Source organism: Oryctolagus cuniculus, chromosome X (assembly GCF_051225735.1).
Source record: "Oryctolagus cuniculus isolate XC-2025 breed Fujian yellow rabbit chromosome X, ASM5122573v1, whole genome shotgun sequence".
NCBI classification, from domain to species: Eukaryota; Metazoa; Chordata; class Mammalia; order Lagomorpha; family Leporidae; genus Oryctolagus; species Oryctolagus cuniculus.
This window is the reverse complement of record NC_142888.1, coordinates 22,288,835-22,312,181: the sequence shown is the minus strand read 5'-3', so window position 1 is coordinate 22,312,181 and position 23,347 is coordinate 22,288,835. Positions and strand designations below refer to the sequence as shown.

At 38.9% G+C, this 23,347-nt stretch overlaps 1 protein-coding gene across 1 annotated transcript in view; it reads right to left on the bottom strand.

Moving 5' to 3' along the window:
- CFAP47 (cilia and flagella associated protein 47) overlaps positions 1 to 23,347 on the bottom strand; it is a 375,387-nt gene that overhangs the window by 213,126 nt on the left and 138,914 nt on the right. The window contains exons 33-36 of the mRNA XM_089324690.1: positions 19,852 to 20,044; positions 15,817 to 15,914; positions 15,421 to 15,537; positions 3,456 to 3,590 (exon numbers count right to left, since the gene is read on the bottom strand). Coding sequence (XP_089180816.1) covers positions 3,456 to 3,590; positions 15,421 to 15,537; positions 15,817 to 15,914; positions 19,852 to 20,044 — 543 coding nt within the window. The remainder of the gene's footprint in view (positions 1 to 3,455; positions 3,591 to 15,420; positions 15,538 to 15,816; positions 15,915 to 19,851; positions 20,045 to 23,347) is intronic.

Sequence of the window (23,347 nt, the reverse complement as noted above, 5' to 3'; positions counted from 1 at the left end):
ACTCACATTTTCAAGAAATACTCTCTAGTAATGAAGTAATTCATTTTCTAATATTTGTCATATCTCTGGGTCAGGAAGAATGGGATAATCAACCCATAACTAAACTTCTACTTCTAGACTAGGCCACCATCATTTCAAGTCTATAGCTATGTTTTTAAATCAATACTCATATTAGTAACTGGCCAAATTGGAGTGAAGAAATGGTGATTGGAATAATTTAGGATGTCCAGGAACTTATTAACAGTTATCTGAAGAGCCAAAAAGTTGTAGAATGTGTGATGATACACTTGATAAAAGATGAATTACTTAGTTCAATGAGAACTTCCATAACTATTGTAATAAACGTTTTGTTTCTGAAGAGTTTATATCTTCAGTTTCCTCAAGGATTCAGGATTCTTAGATTATCTACCTACTTTGAGATATCAGTTACAATGGGGCCAATACCATTCTACTGTGGCATTTCAATGTACATATGCATGTATGTATATATAAACATCTATACATATGTATGTGTGTTTTTCACTTACTCATTAATAAACCAAGTGATTTTACATACCAAAGAGTTAATTTCCATTTTTTGGAAGGAAATGTTGAAAATAATAAATACATTCTGAACTATCATTTGTGATCTTAAGAAAACCACTCATTTCTCCTATATCATATCATGTAAATACCGCACTGACATCATTTGCTGTCAGAATATACCAATGAAGTCTGTGCAAATTTTCTGTCAAAAAAAAGAATCTCAAATAGTTTAATTGCTCTTAAAAAGCCTCAGAATATTCACTGTACTATTTATTTTTTCACTGATCATTACTTAATTTTTTCCACTGGTTCAAGCATTCTGTTTGTTTCGCTGACATGTAACTACTGAAATATTTTTTCAATTATAAGAGATTTCTTGTGACAAGAATGAGATACTGGGCCGGCGCCGTGGCTCAATAGGCTAATCCTCCACCTTGCGGCGCCGGCACACCAGGTTCTAGTCCCGGTCGGGGCGCCGGATTCTGTCCCGGTTGCCCCTCTTCCAGGCCAGCTCTCTGCTGTGGCCCGGGAGGGCAGTGGAGGATGGCCCAGGTGCTTGGGCCCTGCACCCCATGGGAGACCAGGAAAAGCACCTGGCTCCTGGCTCCTGCCATCGGATCAGCGCGGTGCGCCGGCTGCAGCGGCGGCCATTGGAGGGTGAACCAACGGCAAAGGAAGACCTTTCTCTCTCTGTCTCCCTCTCTCACTGTCCACTCTGCCTGTCAAAAATAAAAAAAAAAAAAAAAGAGAGAATGAGATACTGTGACTTAGACACAACCATTTTTGGTGTTGATCCACAGGGCTAACCTCTGTCAAAGATTCTCAGTAATTTCCAAATCAGTGATTTTCTTAAAGGAAGCCGAAGATGGCTATAATTTAAGTTTTATATTGAGTTTATAGTTAATTATTGTTTTTCCTTCAAAATTTATCTTACATCTATGAAAAATATAAAAGCTGTATCTGTATCTATGATCTTAAGACATCAACACAGTTTTCTGTTAAGATATAAATGAGGAAAGAAATCATGTTTCACCCAAAATACATTTTCATTTGTTTTCAACATCATACTTAAAGTTTATGTTTAAACATTGGCTAGTATTAATGTTAACTGCTATAAAAATGAGGAAAAAGTGGTATAAAGAAAGCCAAACATGTCTAAAGAATTAGAGAACTGTAATAATATTTCATTATATTATATGACTGATTAATCGAATTGAGACTACTATATCCTGCAGGCTTAAGCAAAACACTTCTAATTCTCCAGAAATTTTATTTCTAAGTCAAAGATTCTCTCTGATATAACTATACCTCAAGACTAGTTAGTACACAAAACCTTTGAATATCTTTACAGATAATTATAGTAAACACTTGAAAAAACTCTTCACAGTGTTAGATCTCTGTTTCTAAAAAAAAAAAAAGAGGGAAGAAATAAAATTAAAGGGACTGCTTCTCAATATTTTCTAAAAAATATTAGAAGAAGCTCTCCTTTTCATAAATTTAGCCACTTTGAGACAAGAATTTGAGCATTTCTTGATTTTTAGCCAAATGCTTAGCAACCATCAACTCAAACAATGATAGAGGCTAGACAGCTACCTTCTCAAAGAGGTTACAGTTACAAGTCAAAGATTATCAGGACATATCATTTGAAGACCAAATACATAAAAATTTTGCATCAAAAATATAACTAAGGGGCTGGCGCTGTCACACAGTAGGCTAGGCCTCCATCCGTGGCACTTGCATCCCATATTGGCCCAGGTTCATGTCCCATCTGCTCCACTCCTGATCCAGCTCTCTGCTATGGCCTGGGAAAGCGTAGGAGATGACCCAAGTCCTTGGGCCCCTGCACCCATGTGGGAGAGCTGGAAGAAGCTCCTGGCACCTGGCTTTGGATCAGCTGAGCCATTTGGGAGTGAACCAGCGAAAGGAAGACCTTTCTCTCTGTCTCTACCTCTGTCATTTTACAACTCCAAAGTTTCAACAAAAGCTAGAACAGTAAAGAATACACTAGAAATACTTGCTAAAATGACAAAGATACCATGTTTGATGTTTTTTTATTTGAGAAAGGAATCAGAGAGGCAAGGAGAGACAGAGAGGGAGATGGGGGGGGAGGGAAGGAAGGAGAGAGAGAAAGCTTTCCTATCTGCTGGTTCACTCCCCAAAGGTAAAGTTTACCAAATAAAATTTACCAAAAAAACTAAAATCATCTCCCTCTATAAAATATAGGGGAAATACATAAAATATCCTTAGGAAAAGGAATAAATATGAATTTTACTAAAGTGGTAAGTTATCTTTCACAGAGAGTAATGTTATTCTATATAAAATGATAATGAGAAAGAAGGAGTCATCATTTCATTGCAAGGGGTGATAACTAAACAAATATTATCCCTTTCACTCTTCTAGACATTTGACCCAGAAGAAGCAACATTTAATGAAGGCTTATTCAATTTTAATACAATTATATCTTCTAGAGCCTTGTCATAAATTTTGGAATGGAAAAGAAACACTTCTTTTCTTTTTAAACATTTATTTGTTTAAAAGACAGAGTTACAGAGAGAGATACAAAAACAGAGAGAGACAGAGAGACAGAGAGAGAGAGAGAGAGAGAGATCTTCTATCCACTGGTTCACTACCCAAATGGCCACAATAGCCAGGGGTAGGCCAGGATGAAGTCAGGAGCCAGGAGCTTCATCTGGGTCTCCCGCATGGGGTGCAGGGACTCAAGCACTTGGGCCATTTTCTACAGCTTTCTCAGGCATGTTAGCAGGGAGCTGGAGCAGCCGGTACTCAAATCAGTGCTCATAAGGGATGTTGGCATCACAGGTGCTGGTTTAACCGGCTACGCCACAATGTTGATCCCTGAAAAAGAAATATCGAAAGCCTCTCTTGTGTGTTTAACTCTATGTATATTTTGGCCCCAAATATATCCTTACCCGAGCTAGCACAGTGTCATGTAGAGTACATTGAAAGGATATCACCTTCTTGGGGAGGTATGAAGGGAGCCTTTCATACATGTGGACACAAAACATCAGCATCAGGATTGGATTTGGATCATGGATGTCAGTGGCCTAGTTCCAAAAAAAGAGAAATATTATTAGATGATATATAGGTAAAACACATTAAAAAGAATAAAAGCATATTACACCAATTATTGAACTAATTCAAAGAATTTTTTAAATGTTTCCAATTGACAATGACAATGAAATGGAGATATATCAAACAGAATATTTCTCTGAATCATAAGAGCTTCATGAGTTAAAAGATAAATTAGACATGTACTAAGTGGAACACTGACCTTACAGCTCCAAAGTTTCAACAAAAGCTAGAGCATAAAAAATACTATAGACTAGAAATACTGGCTAAAATGACAAAGATACAATGTTTGATGTTTTTTTTTATTTGAGAAAGCAGAGAGGCAAGGAGAGACAGAGAGAGGAATGGGGAGAGAAAGAGAAAGAGAAAGAGAAAGAGAAAGAGAAAGAGAAAGAGAAAGAGAAAGAGAAAGAGAAAGAGAAAGAGAAAGAGAAAGAGAAAGAGAAGAGAAAGAGAAAGAGAAAGAGAGAAAGAGAGAGAGAGAAAGAGAGAGAGAGCGCATTCCTATCTGTTGGTTCACTCCCCAAATGCCTGCAATGGCAGCAGCTGGGCCAGGACTGGAGTCAGAAATGCAACTCAGGTACCCCACGTAGTTGTCAGGAAGCCAATTACTTGAGCCACCACTCTGCCTCCCAGGAACCTCATTAGCAGGAAGCTGGGGTCAGGAGCTGGAGGTCAGTAAGGACTCAGGAACTAAGATGTGGAACATGAGCATTGTAACCAGTATCTTAATCTCTAGCCCAGTGGTCTACTTCCCACCTTGATTTAAAGTATCATAAATTATAGGAAAAGAAAAATGACTTAAGACAAGAGAAATAAAATACTAAGTTTAATTTCCACCATCACCTTTGAATTCTAAGATACTAAATTTCAAAGTGAAAAAGACATCCCTGATGGGCCATATGTATGACGAACAAATGTATGGTGTGATGCAAAGAGTACAGGAGAGATGCATTTGTTGCACAAAAAGGAAGTATTAGTGGCAGAATAACCTGAGCTCAGGTCAAAAAGTATTTTGAATGCTATTTTAGTGCCCATGATGTAAAGAGATACAGGTAACAATACAAAGATTATTTCAAAATATCATCTTTGAAAAAATACAGGATAAAAATTTAGCAGTTTAGTAAATTCAACTATGTTTATCTTAATGGAAAAGTATATTTTATAAGACATTAACCTAAAATACCACACCAAAAAAAGAGCATCCTTTCTTTTTCTTATGATATATTTGAGTGAAAATAACCTAAAGCAATTACACTTCAATAAATCCCAGGCTTAAAAATCCAAAAGTTTATATTGAAACATGACATAAATATGTACAATTATAATCTATGTGTTAAAAATTTTTGAATAAAAAAATTAAAGGCAAATGTTAAAATAATTTGGGTTTCTTTAAAATGAGATAGTCAGGTGAAGTTCCATACAAATACATAATCATTACATTTCTATAAAGATCTAAATAAAAAAAAATTCAATTGTATTGGTCCTTTTTTTTTTTAAAGATTTTATTTATTTAATTGAAAGGTAGATTTACAGACAGTGAGAAGGAGAGACAGAGAGAAAGGTCTTCCTTCCGCTGCTTCACTCCCCAGATGGCCGCAATGGCCAGAGCTGTGCCAATCTGAAGCCAGGAGCCAGGTGTTTCCTCCCGGTCTCCCATGCGGGTACAGGGGCCCAAGGATTTGGGCCATTTTCTACTGCTTTCCCAGGCCATTGCAGAGAGCTGGATTGGAAATGGAGCAGCCCGGACTAGAACCGGCACCCATATGGGATGCCAGCATCACAGGCAGAGGATTAACCTACTGCGTTATGGCACTGGCCCCTGTATTGGTCCTTTATCTTCCCAAAGATAGTACTGTCCTATTGGTTTAACAAAAGATAGGGAGGTATACAAAAAAAAAACCATTCGGGAAAAACACAGGAGCAGAAATCTGGTAAACTATATTCAATTCCTTGGCAGTTCTGAGACGGCAGAGTAAGGAGGGAGCTTACTGCTCTAGCCCAGGAGAAGACAGTTTAAGAAAAGTGTTATATGAGGAATTCACTATGAGCTTTGGGGTTGTTACTGTACATGCCTACAACAAAGTCCATGGGTTGAGAATGACTGAGCAAAAGAGAATCTGATAACTTTATTAAGGCACAAAACAAAAACCCCCTGAATATCCATTGCTAGAATCTTTTACAGTCTTTCTTCATCTTATGTAAAATATTGAATTTTCTTATTTTTAAACTGCTTTTACTTATGAATTATGTTATTGAAGGCTGTAATTTTTCTAGGTGAGAAAAACAAAAAGGAAACAAAAATTCTTGGGAGCAAAGCCAGATTATCTATTCTCCCTTATCTCCCATCACTGCTCATTGAATTATGTGTGGTACAACATCCACAAATGCTTATTACATTTATTTTCATATCCATATTTGCTTGAATAATAAAGCATGTCCTCTATGCTGAGGCCAAATAATTACCACAACATTTTTAAGTAAAAATTATGTTGTGAAAAGAACCTGTAATAACTAGATATTGCTGCTGGCAGCGTTCTACGTCAGGACATAACAGTGGCACAGTAACTTATTCAGATGGCTTTCCAGTTGCACCGAAGGCCATAGTAAAGAAGAAACTTAAATGTTAATAAATAAGTTCAGGTTCAATTTCACAGGACTCAAATGTGGACTGTAAAAACATCAGCATTTATTCACTATGGATGAGTAAATTTAAAAGTTGTATTTTAAAAATTGCCATTTAATGTGATTAAGCAATATGGACTGATAAAATGTTATGGCATTTCAAGTGCCTGTCAAAAACTTTTTAATTACTTGCTATGTTAACTATCAAGTTCTGTATTCATGAAAACTTGGACAAGCCTACATTTTTATCTAGGGAATACTTAATATTCAGGGCATTTTTGACTACTTATTAAAATAAACATTTTTTTAAAACTTTTATTTAGAAATATAAATTTCCAAAGTACAGCTTATGGATTACAATGGCTTTCCCCCCATAATTTCCCTCCCACCCACAACCCTCCCGACTCCTGCTCCCTCTCCCATTCCATTGACACCAAGATTCATTTTCAATAATCTTTATATACAGAAGATCAATTTAGTATATATTAAGTAAAGATTTCAACAGTTTGTACCCACACAGAACATAAAGTATAAAATACTGTTTTAGTACTAGTTATAGCATTAATTCACATTGAACAACACATTAAGGACAAATATCCTACATAAGGAGTAAGTGCACAGTGACTCCTGTTGTTGACTTAACAAATTGACACTCTTGTTTATGGCCTCAGTAATCTCCCTCGGCTCTTGTCATGAGCTGCCAAGGCTATGGAAGCCCCCTGAGTTCACCAACTCTGATCATATTTAGACAAGGCCATGGTCAAAGTGGAAGTTCTCTCCTCCCTTCAGAGAAAGGTACCTCCTTCTTTGATGGCCCATTCTTTCTACTGGGATCTCACTCACAGAGATCCTTCATTTAGGTGTTTCGGTTTTGTTTTGTTTGTTTGTTTGTTTGTTTGTTTTTGCCAGAGTGTCTTGGCTTTCCATGCTTAAAATACTCTCATGGGCTCTTCAGCCAGATCCGAATGCCTTAAGGGCTGATCCTGTCCTAAACAGCACTCTGGCCTAAACATTGTTTTAAAAATAAAATTTTAAAATTTATTTAAAATTCACACTTAAAAACCTAAAATAAAAACTTTAAAAGTTAAAAATCTAAAATTTAAAAATTTATGTACATAATGGAAAGGCAGAGTTAGAGAGAGAGAGAAAGAGATCTTCCATCTCTTGTTTTACTCCCTAAATGGCCATCCTCTGCTGCTTTTCCCAGTGCATTAGCAGGGAGCTGGATTGGAAGTGGAGTGAGTAGTTGGGACGCAAACCTGTGCTCTTATGTGACGAGCGCTAGCCTCAAAATAAACGTTTTGAAACAACAATAGGAGAGTGATATGGGCAGGCAGATAGGATGAAATTAGATTCCTGAGCTGGAGACCATGCCCCCTCCCTGCCCACTGCATGATCTCACACCCCTAAGTGATCCCACCTGCATATGCTTACCTGCCAATCAGACTAGTAACTACTCCCCTTTTGCAAGTGAATAAAAAGCCTGGAGCATGCAGGGACCATGTTACTCTTCTGTGCCTCTGAGTATACAGCTTCTTGGCTGCTCCACGGCTGTTTGCCCAAGTGCCATGCAGTTTTGCATCATCCCTGCCTGCTTGGTTTTTCCTGTGCACGTGGTTCCAGCCTGTGAACGCCTGCATGGGGCCCTTCCTCACCCCCATGCCTCTTGGCGTGGATGACCTTTGGCCGCCTCTGATGCCTGCTCGGCTGCTCAGCCTGCAAAGCTGCTCTCCTGCCCACGTGCTCTCTCTCCCTAGTAGTATCCTCTGGTCTACTCCCTGGAAAAACCTGGTATGCAACCCCTGGTTTAAGTTTCTGAACCCCCTTTCTCCCTTTAATAAAGCCCTAACCTTCCTGTGTATTTCTCTCACTCTCTAAATTCTAAACTGTACCATGTTATCTGTTTCATTTACAAAACAGTTGATATTTGGAATTCTTATCTAAATAGGTGAAAAGGACCCTTGAGATATTAATATTAGAATAATAATTTTAAAATAAAAGTAAATGATTTCAAGAGTGCTTCAAAAAGTTTATGGAAAGTGTAATTAAAAGATAATTCTCACTTTTCATGAATTTTTGACATATTCTCTTAACCAAGGAAATCATAAATCAAAGGAGAAAAATCACAGTGTGTGATGAACTGTATTTTTTAAACAAAGGTATTTTAAGTTTTGTGTGAACCCCTACCAAACTCTCAAAAGCCAGTTTAAATACTACATATCCCACTACATAATGTTGTCTGCTTTCCTAATTAAAGTGACTTCTTATCCCTTTCGGTATCAGAGTACATTGTTTCTATATGTGTTGTGGCCTTCATGACCTACCTTGCATCAGCTTTTCTTTTTTTTTTAACTTTTATTTAATGAACATAAATTTCCAAAGTACGACTTATGCATTACAATGGCTTCCCCCCCATACCGTCCCTCCCACCCGCAACCCTCCCCTTTCCCACTCCCTCTCCCCTTCCATTCACATCAAGATTCATTTTCGATTATCTTAATATACAGAAGATCAGCTTAGTATACATTAAGAAAGGATTTCAACAGTTTGTTCCCACACAGAAACATAAAGTGAAAAATAATAGATGATTTTTTTAAATGATGATGAAATCAGAGCAGACCTATTGTCATGTTTAATCCCAGCGAGCGTCAAGTTGGGAATTGATAATTTCTTTTTTCTTTTTTTTTTTTTTTACAGAAGATCAGTTTAGTATGCATTAAGTAAAGATTTCAACAGTTTGCACCCCCATAGAAACACAAAGTGAAATATACTGTTTGAGTACTCATTATAGCATTAAATCTCAATGTACAGCACATTAAGGACAGAGATCCTACATGAGGAGTAAGTGCACAGTGACTCCTGTTGTTGACTTTACAAATTGACACTCCTGTCTATGGCATCAGTAATCTCCCTATGCTCCAGTCATGAGTTTCCAAGGCTATGGAAGCCCTCTGAGTTCTCCGACTCTTATCTTGTTTAGACAAGGTCATAGTCAAAGTGGAGGTTCTCTCCTCCCTTCAGAGAAAGGCACCTCCTTCTTTGAAGACCTGTTCTTTCCACTGGGATCTCACTCACAGATATCTTTTTGCCAGAGTGTCTTGACTTTCCATGCCTGAAATACTCTCATGGGGTTTTCAGCCAGATCCGAATGGCTTTAGGGCTGATTCTGAGGCCAGAGTGCTATTTAGTACATCCGCCATTCTATGAGTCTGCTGAGTATCTCACTTCCCATGTTGGATCACTCTCCCCTTTATTTATTATATCGGTTAGTGTTAGCAGGTACTAGACTTGTTTATGTGCTCCCTTTGACTCTTAGTGCTTTCATTATGATCAATTGTGAACTGAAATTGGTCACTTGGAATAGTGAGATGGCATTGGAACATGCCACCTTGATGGGATTGAATTGGAATCCCCTGGTATGTTTCTAACTCTACCATTTGGGGCAAGTCAGCTTGAGCATGTCCCAAATTATACATCTCTTCCCTCTCTTATTCCCACTCTTATGTTTAACAGGGATCACATTTCAGTTAATTTTCAACACTTAAGAATAACTGTGTGATAATTACAGAATTAAACCAGTCATATTAAGTAGAACAGACAAAAAACTACTAAGAGGGATAATGTATTAAGTTGTTCATTAACAGTCACGGCTATGCTGATCAAGTCACCATTTCTCATAGTGTCCATTTCACTTCAGGAGGTTTCCTTTTTGGTGTTCAGTCAGTTGTCACCGATCAGGGAGAACATATGGTATTTGTCCCTCTGGGACTGGCTTACTTCACTCAGCATGATGTGTTCCAGATTCCTCCATTTTGTTGCAAATGACTGGATTTCGTTGTTTCTTACTGCGGTATAGTATTCTAAAGAATACATATCCCATAATTTCTTTATCCAGTCTACCGTTGATGGGCATTTAGGTTGGTTCCAGGTCTTGGCTATTGTGAATTGTGCCTGTGCCTCCCGGGTCTTTTCCAGAAATTCTTTGCCTGTGCCAATATCTTGAAGGGTTTCTCCAATGTTCTCTAATAACTTGATGGTGTCAGGACGTAGATTTAGGTCTTTAATCCACGTTGAGTGGATTTTTGTGTAAGGTGTAAGGTAGGGGTCTTGCTTCATGCTTCTGCACGTGGAAATCCAGTTTTCCCAGCACCATTTATTGAATAGACTGTCCTTCCTCCAGGAATTGGTTTTAGATCCTTGGTCAAATATAAGTTGGCTGTAGATGTTTGGGTTGATTTCTGCTGTTTCAATTCTGTTCCATTGGTCTATCCATCTGTTTCTGTACCAGTACCATGCTGTTTTGATTACAACTGCCCTGTAGTATGTCCTGAAATCTGGTATTGAGATGCCTCCGGTTTTGTTTTTGTTGTACAAGATTGCTTTAGCTATTCGAGGTCTCTTGTGCCTCCATATGAATTTCAGCATCATTTTTTCTAGATCTGCGAAGAATGTCTTTGGTATCTTGATTGGGATTGCATTGAATCTATAAATTGCTTTTGGGAGAATGGACATTTTGATGATGTTGATTCTTCCAATCCATGAGCATGGAAGATTTTTCCATTTTTTGGTATCCTCTTCTATTTCTTTCTTTAAGATTTTGTAATTCTCATCGTAGAGATCTTTAACGTCCTTGGTTAAGTTTATTCCAAGGTATTTGATTGTTTTTGTAGCTATTGTGAATGGGATTGATCTTAGCAGTTCTTTCTCAGTCATGGTGTTGCTTGTGTATACAAAGGCTGTTGATTTTTGTGCATTGATTTTATATCCTGCCACTTTACCAAACTCCTCTATGAGTTCCAATAGTCTCTTAGTAGAGTTCTTTGGGTCGTCTAAGTAAAGAATCATATCGTCTGCAAAGAGGGATAGTTTGACTTCTTCCTTCTCAATTTGTATTCCTTTGATTTCTTTTTCTTGTCTGATGGCTCTGGCTAAAACTTCCAGAACTATGTTAAATAGAAGTGGTGAGAGTGGGCATCCCTGCCTGGTGCCAGATCTCAGTGGAAATGCTTCCAACTTTTCCCCATTCAATAGGATGCTGGCTGTGGGTTTTTTATAAATTGCTTTGATTATATTGAGGAATGTTCCTTCTATACCCAATTTGCTTAGAGTTTTCATCTGGTAGAATTCAGCAGTGAATCCATCTGGTCCTGGGCTTTTCTTTGTTGGGAGGGCCTTTATTACTGTTTCAATTTCTGTTTCAGTTATGGGTCTATTTAGGTTTTCTATGTCTTCATGGTTCAATTTTGGTAGATTGCATGTGTCCAGGAATCTATCCATTTCTGATACATTTTCCTGTTTGCTGGCATACAAGTCCTTGTAGTAATTTCTGATGATTCTTTTTATTTCTGTGGTGTCTGTTGTTACGTTTCCTTTTTCATCTCTGATTTTATTGATTTGGGTCTTTTCTTTTTTTAGTTAGTTGGGCCAATGGGGTGTCAATTTTGTTTATTTTTTCAAAAAACCAGCTTCTTGCTTGGCTGATTTTTTGTAGTGTTTTTTTTTGGATTCAATCCTGTTAATTTCTTCTCTGGTTTTAATTATTTCTCTTCTCCTACTAGATTTGGGTTTGGTTTGCTGCAGTTTTTCTAGGTCCTTGAGATGCGCTGAAAGCTCATTTATTTGGTACCTTTCCAATTTCTTGATATAGGCACCTATTGCTATAAATTTGCCTCTCAATACTGCTTTTGCTGTATCCCATAAGTTTTGATATGTTGTGTTGTTGTCTTCATTTACTTCCAGAAAGTTTCTGATTTGTCTTTTGATTTCTTGAATGACCCAGTGTTCATTCAGGAGCATGTTGTTCAGTCTCCATGTGTTTGCATACTTTCTGGGGTTTCCTGAGTTGCTAATTTCCAGCTTCATTCCACTGTGGTCTGAGAAGCTGCATGGTATGATTCTAATTCTTTTAAATTTGCTGAGACTTGCTTTATGGCCTAGTATGTGATCAATCCTAGAGAAGGTTCCATGCACTGCTGGGAAGAATGTGAAGTCTGTAGATGTAGGGTTGAAAGTTCTGTAGATATCTGTTAGATCCATTTGGGCAATAGTGTCAATTAAATCTGCTGTTTCCTTGTTGATCTTCTGTCCGGATGATCTGTCTATTTCTGAGAGTGGAGTATTGAAGTCCCCCAGTACTATTGTATTGGAATCTAAATCTCCCTTTAAGTCCCTTAACATATCTTTTAAATAGACCGGTGCCCTGTAATTAGGTGCATATACATTTATAATTGTTACATCTTCCTGTTGAATTGAACCCTTAATCATTATATAGTGTCCCTCTTTGTCTCTCTTAACAGTTTTTGTATTAAAGTTTATTTTGTCTGATATTAATATGGCTACACCTGCTTTTTTTTGGTTTCTGTTGGCATGGAATATCTTTTTCCAACCTTTCACTTTCAGTCTGCATGCCTCTTTGTTAGAGAGATGTGTTTCTTGTAGGCAACAAATAGTTGGGTTGTGTTCTGTGAGCCAGTCAGCCAAACGGTGTCTTTTAACTGAAGAATTCAGACCATTAATGTTCAATGTGACTATTGATACGTAGTGACTTTGCCCTGCCATTTTCCCGGAGATATTTTCTAGTATATGCTTTGAGCTTCCCATGCTCTTTTACTGGTAGGTGTTCTTCCTTTCCCTTCTTTCATATTGATGGCCGTGTTTCTGTGTTTCTGAGTGTAGCACATCTTTAAGTATCTTTTGCAGGGCCGGACGAGTGGCCACAAAGTCTTTCAATTTCTGTTTGCTATGAAAGGTCTTTATTTCACCTTCATTCACAAATGAGAGCTTGGCAGGATATAATATTCTGGGCTGGCAATTTTTCTCTCTTAGCACCTGTGCTATGTCTCGCCATTCCCTCCTAGCCTGTAGTGTTTCTGATGAGAAGTCTGCTGTGAGTCTGATTGGAGATCCTCTGAGAGTAATCTGACGTTTCTCTCTTGCACATTTTAGGATCTTTTCTTTATGTTTCACTGTGGTAAGTTTAATTACCACGTGTCGTGGTGAGGATCTCTTTTGGTCATGTTTATTGGGGGTTCTATGAGCTTCCTGTACTAGGATGTCTCTGTCCTTCTCCAAACCTGGAAAGTTCTCTGCTAGTATCTCACTAAAAAGGCCTTCTAATCCTTTCTCTCTCTCCATGCCTTCAGGAACTCCTAGAAACCGAATGTTGGTTTTTTTAATAGTATCCTGTAGATTCCCAACAATATTTTTTAGATTTCTAATTTCCTCTTCTTTTCTTTGGTTTGACTGTATGTTTTCCTGTGCTCTATCTTCTAAGTCCGATATTCTCTCTTCTGCTTCACCCATTCTGTTTTTAAGGCTTTCTAATGTGTTTGTCATTTGATCTATTGAGCTCTTCATTTCATTTTGATTTCTCTTCACTATCACACTTTCCTGTTCTACTAGTTTCTGAGTTTCATTTTGATTCTTCCTTAAAATTTCATTTTCACGAGAGAGATTTTCAATCCTGTCCAATAAGGATTTCTGTAGTTCAAGGATTTGCTTTTGAAAACTTCTAAATGTTCTTATCATAAATTTTTTGAAATCCGTATCTTGCATTTCTTCTATGTCATCATCTTCATAATCTTGGTTAGGGGTGTTTTGTTTATTTGGAGGCATCATAGTGTCATCGTTGATCTTGTTCCCTGGATTTCTGTGTTTGTTGCTTGGCATAGTTAATTCTTCTTTCGTCACTGTGTGTTTTTTTTTAATTTTTTTTTTATTTTATACTATGTCCGTGTTAAGTGGACTGCCTGCTGTTGGAGGAGCCTTGGGGGCTTGACATGGGTGTGGCCTGAGAGCTCTGCTTGGTTCTTCCTGGTTACGGGTGTGCAAAGGTGACACCCTCAGGTTATGCGTGGTAAATCTCTCTCTTTTTATTTATTTATTTATTTTATTTATTCAGGGGGTAAGTAATACCGCATGGCACGGCTGTGCAGAATTGATGGTATTTAGCTTCCAGTCTCTGGCTTCTACCCAAAGAGTCTGTGTAGGCTCCTCTGGACTCCCACTGGGTTGCCTAGACTACTGAATTGTAGTGACTCAGTTCCTTAGCTCTCCCCTGTTGATATGTAAATCCAGAGAGGGGGCCTGCTCTTTGTCTCTTGCGAATTCTTCAAGCCTTGCACCCTTGCAACCTTTGCAAGGTTGGGGGAGCGAGAAACCCCCAAGCTTTTTTTTTTCCTTCTTTCCGGTAGTGAGTCTGCTGCACTTTCCGTCCCCCCTCTAGATTCTGACCCCCGTTTCCCCACCAATGTCTCGGGTTATTGAGCTCACCTCCCCTTCCAGCGCCAATGTGTGGACTCGGAGCCCTGGACGTCCCAATTCTCCCCGCTGGTGTCTGACATGTACTCCCCTTCCTGCACTGGCGCGCAGACCCTGCGGCTCCCGCGGCACCTGCGGCTCCCGCGGCTCGGCTTCCATGCGGTGGGCGACCTTGTTCTCCCAGTAGGTCCTCTGATTCACAGCCACTCGATCCAGAAGAGTTTCCTCTGCAATATTTTCCTGGTTCTTTTTTCTGAGGCTACCGTAACTCCTCTTTTATTAAACTACATTTTCCCAGACTATCAGTGTGCGCCCTCACTATTCCGCCATCTTGGCTCCGCCCCCTCTGCATCAGCTTTTCTAAGCATACTTGTCATGATTACCTCTGTAATACCATTAAATGCATGAATGTAGTTTAACTATATCTGTACCCCTATAGGATCTATCCAGTATCTCTCATGGAAAAGGTTCAATAAATTATTGAATTGAAGTGAATTATAAGTTTTATTCTTTGGGCCGGCGCTGTGGCGCAGCGGGTTAAAGCCCTGGCCTGAAGCGCTGCCATCCCATATGGGCGCCGGTTCTAGTCCCAGCTGCTCCTCTTCTGATCCAGCTCTCTGCTATGGCCTGGGAAATCAGGAGAGATGACCCAAGTCCTTGGGCCCCTGCACCCATGTGGGAGACCTGGAAGAAGCTCCTGGCTCCTGGCTTCAGATGGATTGGTGCAGCTCCAGCCATTGTGGCCATCTGGGGAGTGAACTAGCGATGGAAGACCTCTCTCTCTGTCTCTACCTCTCTCTGTAACTCTGTCTTTCAAATAAATAAAATAATTATTTAAAAAAATAAGTTTTATTCTTCTAAACCAGGCTTTCTTAGAGTCTCTTCTCAAAATTCTAATATTTCTAATAGAAAGGCACTTACCTGTATTTCCATGTCAAAGCTAATTTCACGAATACTGTTCATAACAATCAGGCAATTGTGCAGATACTGTTCAGGAGTTTTTGGCTGTGTGTACATATTTACAAGATGGGGCTCAATCTGGAATAGACACCAATAAAATCTTTAAGTAATGGAACCAATTCTATTGCTTTAAAAGTGTTCACTGTAATTTAGCAAAGAATCTTATGTTAACATGTGTAAGAAACAGAATAGCACAACTGAAATGCAGGGGGAAAAAGACAATGCTAGCCACCTATTTAAGAAGTGTCCACTTAAGATTAAGGCATTCAAAAGTATCCATTTACAGAAGATACATTTCAAATTTTAATCACTAAATTCTCCAAAATGAGAGACCAGTATGCATAAAAATACTCTTACCAAAAATGGGCAATAGGTTGCCAACTGTGCTGCAAAAACAAGGCCATCTGAAAGATCACTGTCAAAATTTATTATCCATCTCTCAGAGGGAATAGTACCTGTTGAGAAAGAGAGAGAGACTAAATATAACTGTTAGGTAGGCAGTTAGAAATTAGCCTCTGTGTGTGTGTGAGAGGGGCCTGAGAAACTTGTATCTGCAGAAGCCCAGCACCGGCACTCCCAGGTGGTCCCAGCCCCTCCCCCACGGGAAAGCTCTCTCCTCTGCACCAAATGGGTGTCCTGGCCTGATAACACTGAGCAATAAAACCTTGACATTCTTCTCCAAGGCAGGCCACCCAAGGGGGAAGACTCCCCTGTCTGATAACAAACTTGGGAAAGAATTTTTTCTTATTACCCTCTGTCCTGGAGGAGAAGGGAGTGCGGTAAAGAGAGACTCCCTTAAAATCTCAGAATCTAAACAAAGATTTCCTGCTCAGCCCTCTCAGCTCTCTGCTGAGCCACCCTTCTGGCCTGCCAGGTGTATTCTCTCCATGTAACCAGGTAACCTCGCTTTCCCCCAATCTGAGTGCCTGGGCGCTCATTCTTCGTCCTTTTCATTCTAATGGATGCCCTATCCCCAGTAAAACTGCTATTTTGCTCTCTGTGTCATGCCTGAATTCTTTCTTGTGCAAACCCAAGAATCCCACGACTCATTGAAATTTCATTTCTCATTGAAATTTCAGCAATAATGAAATATTTTTCCTCTGCTTAGAAAACAAAATCATGCTATTTTGGATATAAAATAAAATGCAAACCTCAAGAGCTTATTGCTATGAAATATATCTTTAAGGCTGTAGAAGAAATTTCAAGCATTATGTCATGTATATGGAAACTTTGCAAATTTGACTTTGCTCTCACATAGAGGGGGAAACCAAGGAAGATGTCTTTCACCAGGTCAAAATTTTCCATTCCCCAAATCCCCTCTTCTCCCCCAATCAGCAAGAAGTAGCTAGAATGGAGTCCATAGATACAGAATGGAACAATTGACAGTTAGGAATTTGTAGCCATAATAAAGGCATCTTCCTTTCCTTTCCCTTCTTATTTTTATATAACAAAAACCAGCTACTGATATTGTGAATTACCTGGGCCTAGTATGGTGAATAGTAACATTTACATAAGAAGAATTTCAGGAGTCTCCGGAGGGGAGGTGGTCTGGAATGGCAGACTCTTGACCCAGCTAACAAAGGAGCCTCCACCCCACCCCACTCATACTGAGCTCCATTGTCAAGAGCCTGCACCTGGCTGGTGCCCTGGACTTCTTGGGCTGAAAGAGCACATTTTGGATCAAGAGATCTCTCTTTCCCCAGGATGCTGGATTCTTGAACTAGACTGTTCTTACCAACAACAACAATAAAAAAAAAAAGAAAGAAAAAAAGAAAAAGAAATTTCAAGATGTTCCCTTTATTTCTACATGAACCCCTTCGAAAATACACTACCACTTAGTAATAAAGAAGAAATTTAACTATTTCAGAATTCTTATTTTGTTGAATAATTTGAGGTCAAATATTTGATCAACAATAATCAACATGCACAGATAAGGAGACCCAAAAGGCATCAGACTTATTCTGATTTCCCTATTTGCTGCAGAGATTCCTTTCAAGTAGACAGGCATACATGTTAAAATCCATTAGGTTTGTGAGCTGGAAGACCACGCCTTTACCACGCCCCTGTGTGACCTCATCCCCCTACCTGGCTGCACCTGGGTTCCCACCAGCCAATCAGGTTAATTAATCACTCCCCTTGGAAGTGGGTTAAAAGCCTGGGACTCAGTGTGTCCCGCCCCTTCTCTTCTTCCCTGGCCTCTTGCCAGGAGGGGGCTTCCTGTAGCCATGAGCCTCCAGGGCGCGTAGCCTTAGGGCCACCTGCCCTAGGCTTCCTGGCCAAGATGCTCCTCCACGTGGCTGGTTCCTGGTGCTCGGTATGAACCCAGATTTACCTTTCTCTCTCACTCTCCTATGCATCTTTCACACTAAATAAAAGTTTAAAGTGTACCATGCTGCCTCGTTTATCTGTGCCGGTATTTAGAATTCTTCTCTAAATATTAGGCAAGAACCCTCTCAGGCTTATTAATAGTGGGGATTTATTAATAAGCATGTGGTGAAATCGTATGGCACCCCAAATTCCCGTAGCACATGTGGCACCCCAGATAGCACTTCTAGGGAACTTTAAGGGGCCACATTTTGGTGTTAATTTTAGGGGGTCATCTCCAATTTCACCTTCACCTGTAGGTTAAGCAGGTAGAAGGGATTGGAGATACACTGTTTACTTGAAGGGATGGGAACATCCAGCCCACGGGTTGTCCAGTCCATGGTCTGGTCCTTCCAAGAAAATCATAGGCAGGACTCAAAATTCAATAGATCGACAGCAGGCTAATTTTTAAGTTCATAATTTTGTATGGCCTGCAGATGATGTTTTCTCTGGAACTAGTGATGCCCTGGATACTCCACAGAAAGTGCTAAATATTTATTCATCTGAGATGCTACAATATGGACCCTTTCTAGAGTATATTATCATAAAATCAGTCTAACAAACCCAGATGACTAGGAATTTTCAACTAACAACACTCCACATGATATTTTTCAAAGTATTTTGTACTGATAAAATGTAAGAATAACTTTATGTGTGATTTAAGGCACAATACAATCAATGCAATGATTTGAAATGCACATCGCAGGGCAGGTGTTGTGCAGCAGTGAGTTAAGCCACTGCTGAGGTGTGCGTTTGAATCCCAGTTGCTCCACCTGCCACCAGATCTAGCTTTTGTGGTCATTTACGGCATGAATGAGTGGACGGAAGATCTCTGCATGTCTCCACCCACACCCACCCACCCCTAGTCTCCTCCTGTCACTCAGCCTTTCAAATGAATAAATCAATAGATCAATAAATATTTTAAAATAAAACACAGCCTAGGGGTAAACATTTGGCGTACTGATTAAGGCACTAATCAGGAAATATGTATCCAACATGGGAGTACCTAGATTCAAATTCCAGATCCAGCTCCTGACTCCAACTTATTGCTAATGTGGATCCTGGGAGGCTTCAGGTGATGGCTCAAGTACTCAGGCACCTGCTATCCATGTGGGAGACCTGGACTGAGTTCCCAGCTTTGAGATTTTGTCTTGTTCAGCCTTGGCTATTTCAGGCATTTGGGGACTGGAACAGTGGCGGGAAGTTTCTCTCTCTCTCTCTCTTTCTCTCTCTCAGTATCAAATAATAACAATACCACCAAATTAAAAATTAAGAAGACAGAACTAAAAGGTCTGCCTTTGCTTAAAAAAATACAAATAGCATACTCTGAACACAACAGTTTTGGAGGTACTTGAAAGAAGGGAGCTGAAATGATGCTAAAGGAACAATGACCATACACACTGTCTTTTCAATTAGTGTTTACAAAGAAGAAAAATGTATAACTACATTAGTAATTAGAATTTTTTCAAGAGAAATTTAAGGCTCTTGGGATAGATATTTATAGAGCCTTACTCTGCAAGAGCAGAATCAACAGTACCCATCTGAACATACTGGGGTTGGTCTCTCTCTGGATCTAGTATCCTCCTCCCAAAGTTCATGAAACATTATTGCATGTTGTGGCTTCCAACATGATCTTTGTATTCACATAAGGTTAAAGATATTTTCTCATTAAATTTCACTTGATCTCCTTTAATTATACACAAAGGTTGAGGAGTGTCACCTAAATTTAATACTTTATCCAGTTGACCCTCCCAGAAACAATGTTAGGGTGATCTTTCATTTCTACAGTATCTCTACATATTTTAATTATTTATTCTTCAATATAAAGAAACATCTTTCATTATTTTCATTTTACATGTGAGAAAACTTATTTTGAAGATGTTAAAAGGACATCCTACTTGTAGATGACAGAATAAATTCTAAAAGTCAGCTGTAGGATCCATGGATTCAGATTGTGATACCATGGCTCCTCTACATAGACACACTATAATCTGCAATAATTTATTTAAAGAAAAAATAACTTCTTACCTTTTTTACAGTTTTTCCATACAATATGTCTAGCATCCTCATAATTTGTGTTCATCCAACTAAGAAGAACCCTTTCATAAACAGAATATATGTTGCTGGATGTAAAATCAGGATTGATTTTTGGTGTATTTTCCACATGCCTGGGGGGCATATCATTGCTGCAATATGGTACAATTCGGGAAAGAATCAGGACCTGAAATTGGAAAAGAATGATAGAAATATTTATAGACTGTAATGTAGAAATAGTAAATTATTACTTAAGAATAAATTAAAAAATATGACAAGTAGATAAATAAAAGAAGGCTCCAGTATTTTCTGGTGCAATGTATCCATTGTGGAGTAAAAGAACAGGTAAGATGTGCCTCACTAATATTAATTTCAACACCTAACTTTCTTTTATAGCCTTTAGTCCATAGGAGTCACACTATAAAATTTACAAGATGAGGCTTATTATCCAGTTCAAAAAAACTGCAATTGAAGCTGATTCACTTAGACTATCAATTCATTCAAAACACGAGGATCTGAAAGGCCTTGTTATTTCCTTACCATCTCATGAAACTCAGAAAGTAAAACTATAATTAAAGGTAGTAAGTTATCAAGTCAGAACTGATTTTAACACTGATACTTACTGAAGAGGACTTACTTTATGATTTATAAATTGTATAAAACTTTATAATTTGACATATTTTTATCCTGTTAAAATTTTGCATACTGAAATTATATCACCATTCAACAGTGTATCTTGATTTAAAAACAAGTTATGTTAAGATTAAGTGAAAGATTCTGTGTTTCATAGAATATTACAGTACAAACTACTCAAAGCTACACTCTACAAGTTATTTAGTACAGGTTCTGGAAGAGATAAACAGCTAACCATCTACTATCTCACTACAGATCTCTCAGGACTTTGTGAATAAAATGTCAGCACACTGGTGTACATTATACTGCACAGTACAAGCTGACCTTTGTTTCCTTTCAAAACTTTAATAGACAATTCTCCAATGGCACGGGTATGGAGACCACAATTTGAGTGACATAGGCCGCAGAGATACTGTTGATATCCTGCCAATATTCCTTTCGCCATCACCTCCACATTCTAAAGCCTGGTTATTACAAAAAGGTAATCCATTCCCTGCTGGAGTGATATTTTTATGGCATATGGGAGCATGCTCAGGTCACAGAATGCAAACCAGCAGTGTCAGAAGACAATGACCCCCAAAGAATCTTCCCACCAAAGACAGTCATAGAATTGGTAGTTGGAGGTGGCATTGTGGCACAGTGTATTAAACCACCGCTTATGATGCCAACATCCCATATGGGTGCTGGCTCAAGTCCCGGCTGCTCCACTTCTGATCCAGCTCCTGCTAATGCACTTAATAAAGCAGCAGAAGATGGTCCAGTTCTTGGGCCCCTGCACCCACATGGGAAACCTGGATCAAGCTTCTGGCTTCATCCTGGCCCAGCCCCAGCCATTGCAACCATTTGGGGAGTGCACCAGCAGATAGAAAAACTTTCTGTGCTCTCATCACTCTTTCAAATATATAAAATAAATACTAAAAACATGCAAAATACAATATCCCATTACAAGAAAAATCCAAATACATCTTCACCAAGAAGTGTTACTACTTGTTGCGTAACATCCAAACAACACAAAGAATGTGTTGAAGGAATGCAGTGAGGATAACAGAGGAATGATGTCCTTATTAGCTGTGTCAGTGAATTGATGAAATTTGGGTAATTTAGTTTTAATGGTAACACTTAGGAAATTCTTTCCTACCCTCACAAAATGTGGTTTGTGTGTCCTTCATTTTTGTTAAAGGTCTGGGTAAAGAAATGTGTATAATAGTCAATAGAGTGGCCACATGATGGAACAGTCTGTAGCTAGCCTACTGTGTCACATCATGGCATTCTGAAGACTCAAACAACAATGACAAAATTACTACTAATAGTGTATATTGCATATATTTAGAGCTCTCCTGCTGTTTTCATATGTACTTCTATTCCCACATTCACTTTGTTTTTATATTTGGCTTATTGTTTCTGACAACTTTTAAAAATTATATATCATTTTAATCTGCTGACATAAAACATAATTTTCATCTTTTCCTTATCCATAAACATTCCTGAATTTTCAAGAGCACTTAGATAGTTGTATTTGTTCTGGGGAATCATCTTCAATAGACCTATGGTGACAAAAGAATCAATAGCCAATTTATGATCATTTTTTAGCCTCAAGGATGCCTGACAGTTTAACACTTAGAGTCTCTTTTTAATACTAACTTAAGAAATTTATAGGAGTAAATTAATAGATGACCCAAATTAAGAATCCAAATTAGGACTGTAGACTGAACCAAGCACTTATACATCATTGTCATGATGTATTGAGTAAGAGTGATTACTCACTGCTCTGAGGGTGCTGCATAACTGGAAAATTGAAAGAATTCCAATCCCTCAATTAAAGTGGCCCATGCCTCCTAGACTCCATCTCTTGTGACTGTATCTGACTCAAGTGTGGAGGGAGAGGGATACTGGAAGCTATGATTTCAGTCACAAGCCTCCTCATGGCTATGGCTGTGTATTCCATATTGTTATTTATCTTGTGTACTTTCTTAAGCTAGCATGCTACTACATGAAGTTTATGCTATTTTATACTTTTAATTATCAAACAAACACAAGACCAAGCTATTGGTGAAGCAGAGTAGGCCCTATATGATTAATCATGGAAAGATAATATTCCCAAATATATTTTCCATATATTTCACCACTGGGTTGAGAGAAATTAGGAATTAGCAACCAACCAGTCAGCAAAGATCTGAGTGGCCCCATAGTCTTTGTGTCCAATGAAGGAAAATTTTATTGAAGGATCTAAAGGATGTCAGAAGCTTCAAATATGGCTGAGTAAAGTGGTTTTTAGAATACTATTTCTTTTTTTTTTTTTTTTTTGGACAGGCAGAGTGGACAGTGAGAGAGAGAGACAGAGAGAAAGGTCTTCCTTTGCTGTTGGTTCACCCTCCAATGGCCACCGCGGCCGGTATGCTGTGGCCTGCGCACCGCGCCTATCCAAAGGCAGGAGCCAGGTGCTTATCCTGGTCTCCCGTGGGGTGCAGGGCCCAAGCACTTGGGCCATCCTCCTCTGCACTCCCTGGCAACAGCAGAGAGCTGGCCTGGAAGAGGGGCAACCGGGACAGAATCCGGAGCCCCGACTGGGACTAGAACCCGGTGTGCCGGCGCCGCAAGGCGGAGGATTAGCTTAGTGAGCCACGGTGCCCGCCAGAATACTATTTCTAATATGAATTCTTACTGTGTTACAATAAAGATTAAAAACCAGAGCAAATGCAGGAATAAGCTGACTTATCCAAATCTCAAGTTTGTGCAAAAAACCTCATGGAGGTAGGACAGCAAGCATGTAAGTCAAGACCATAATTCTTGCATATGGAAATACTCTGAGTTACAGTTCTTGACGTATCAAAATCTGTAAGTTGACTTTCTTCCACTT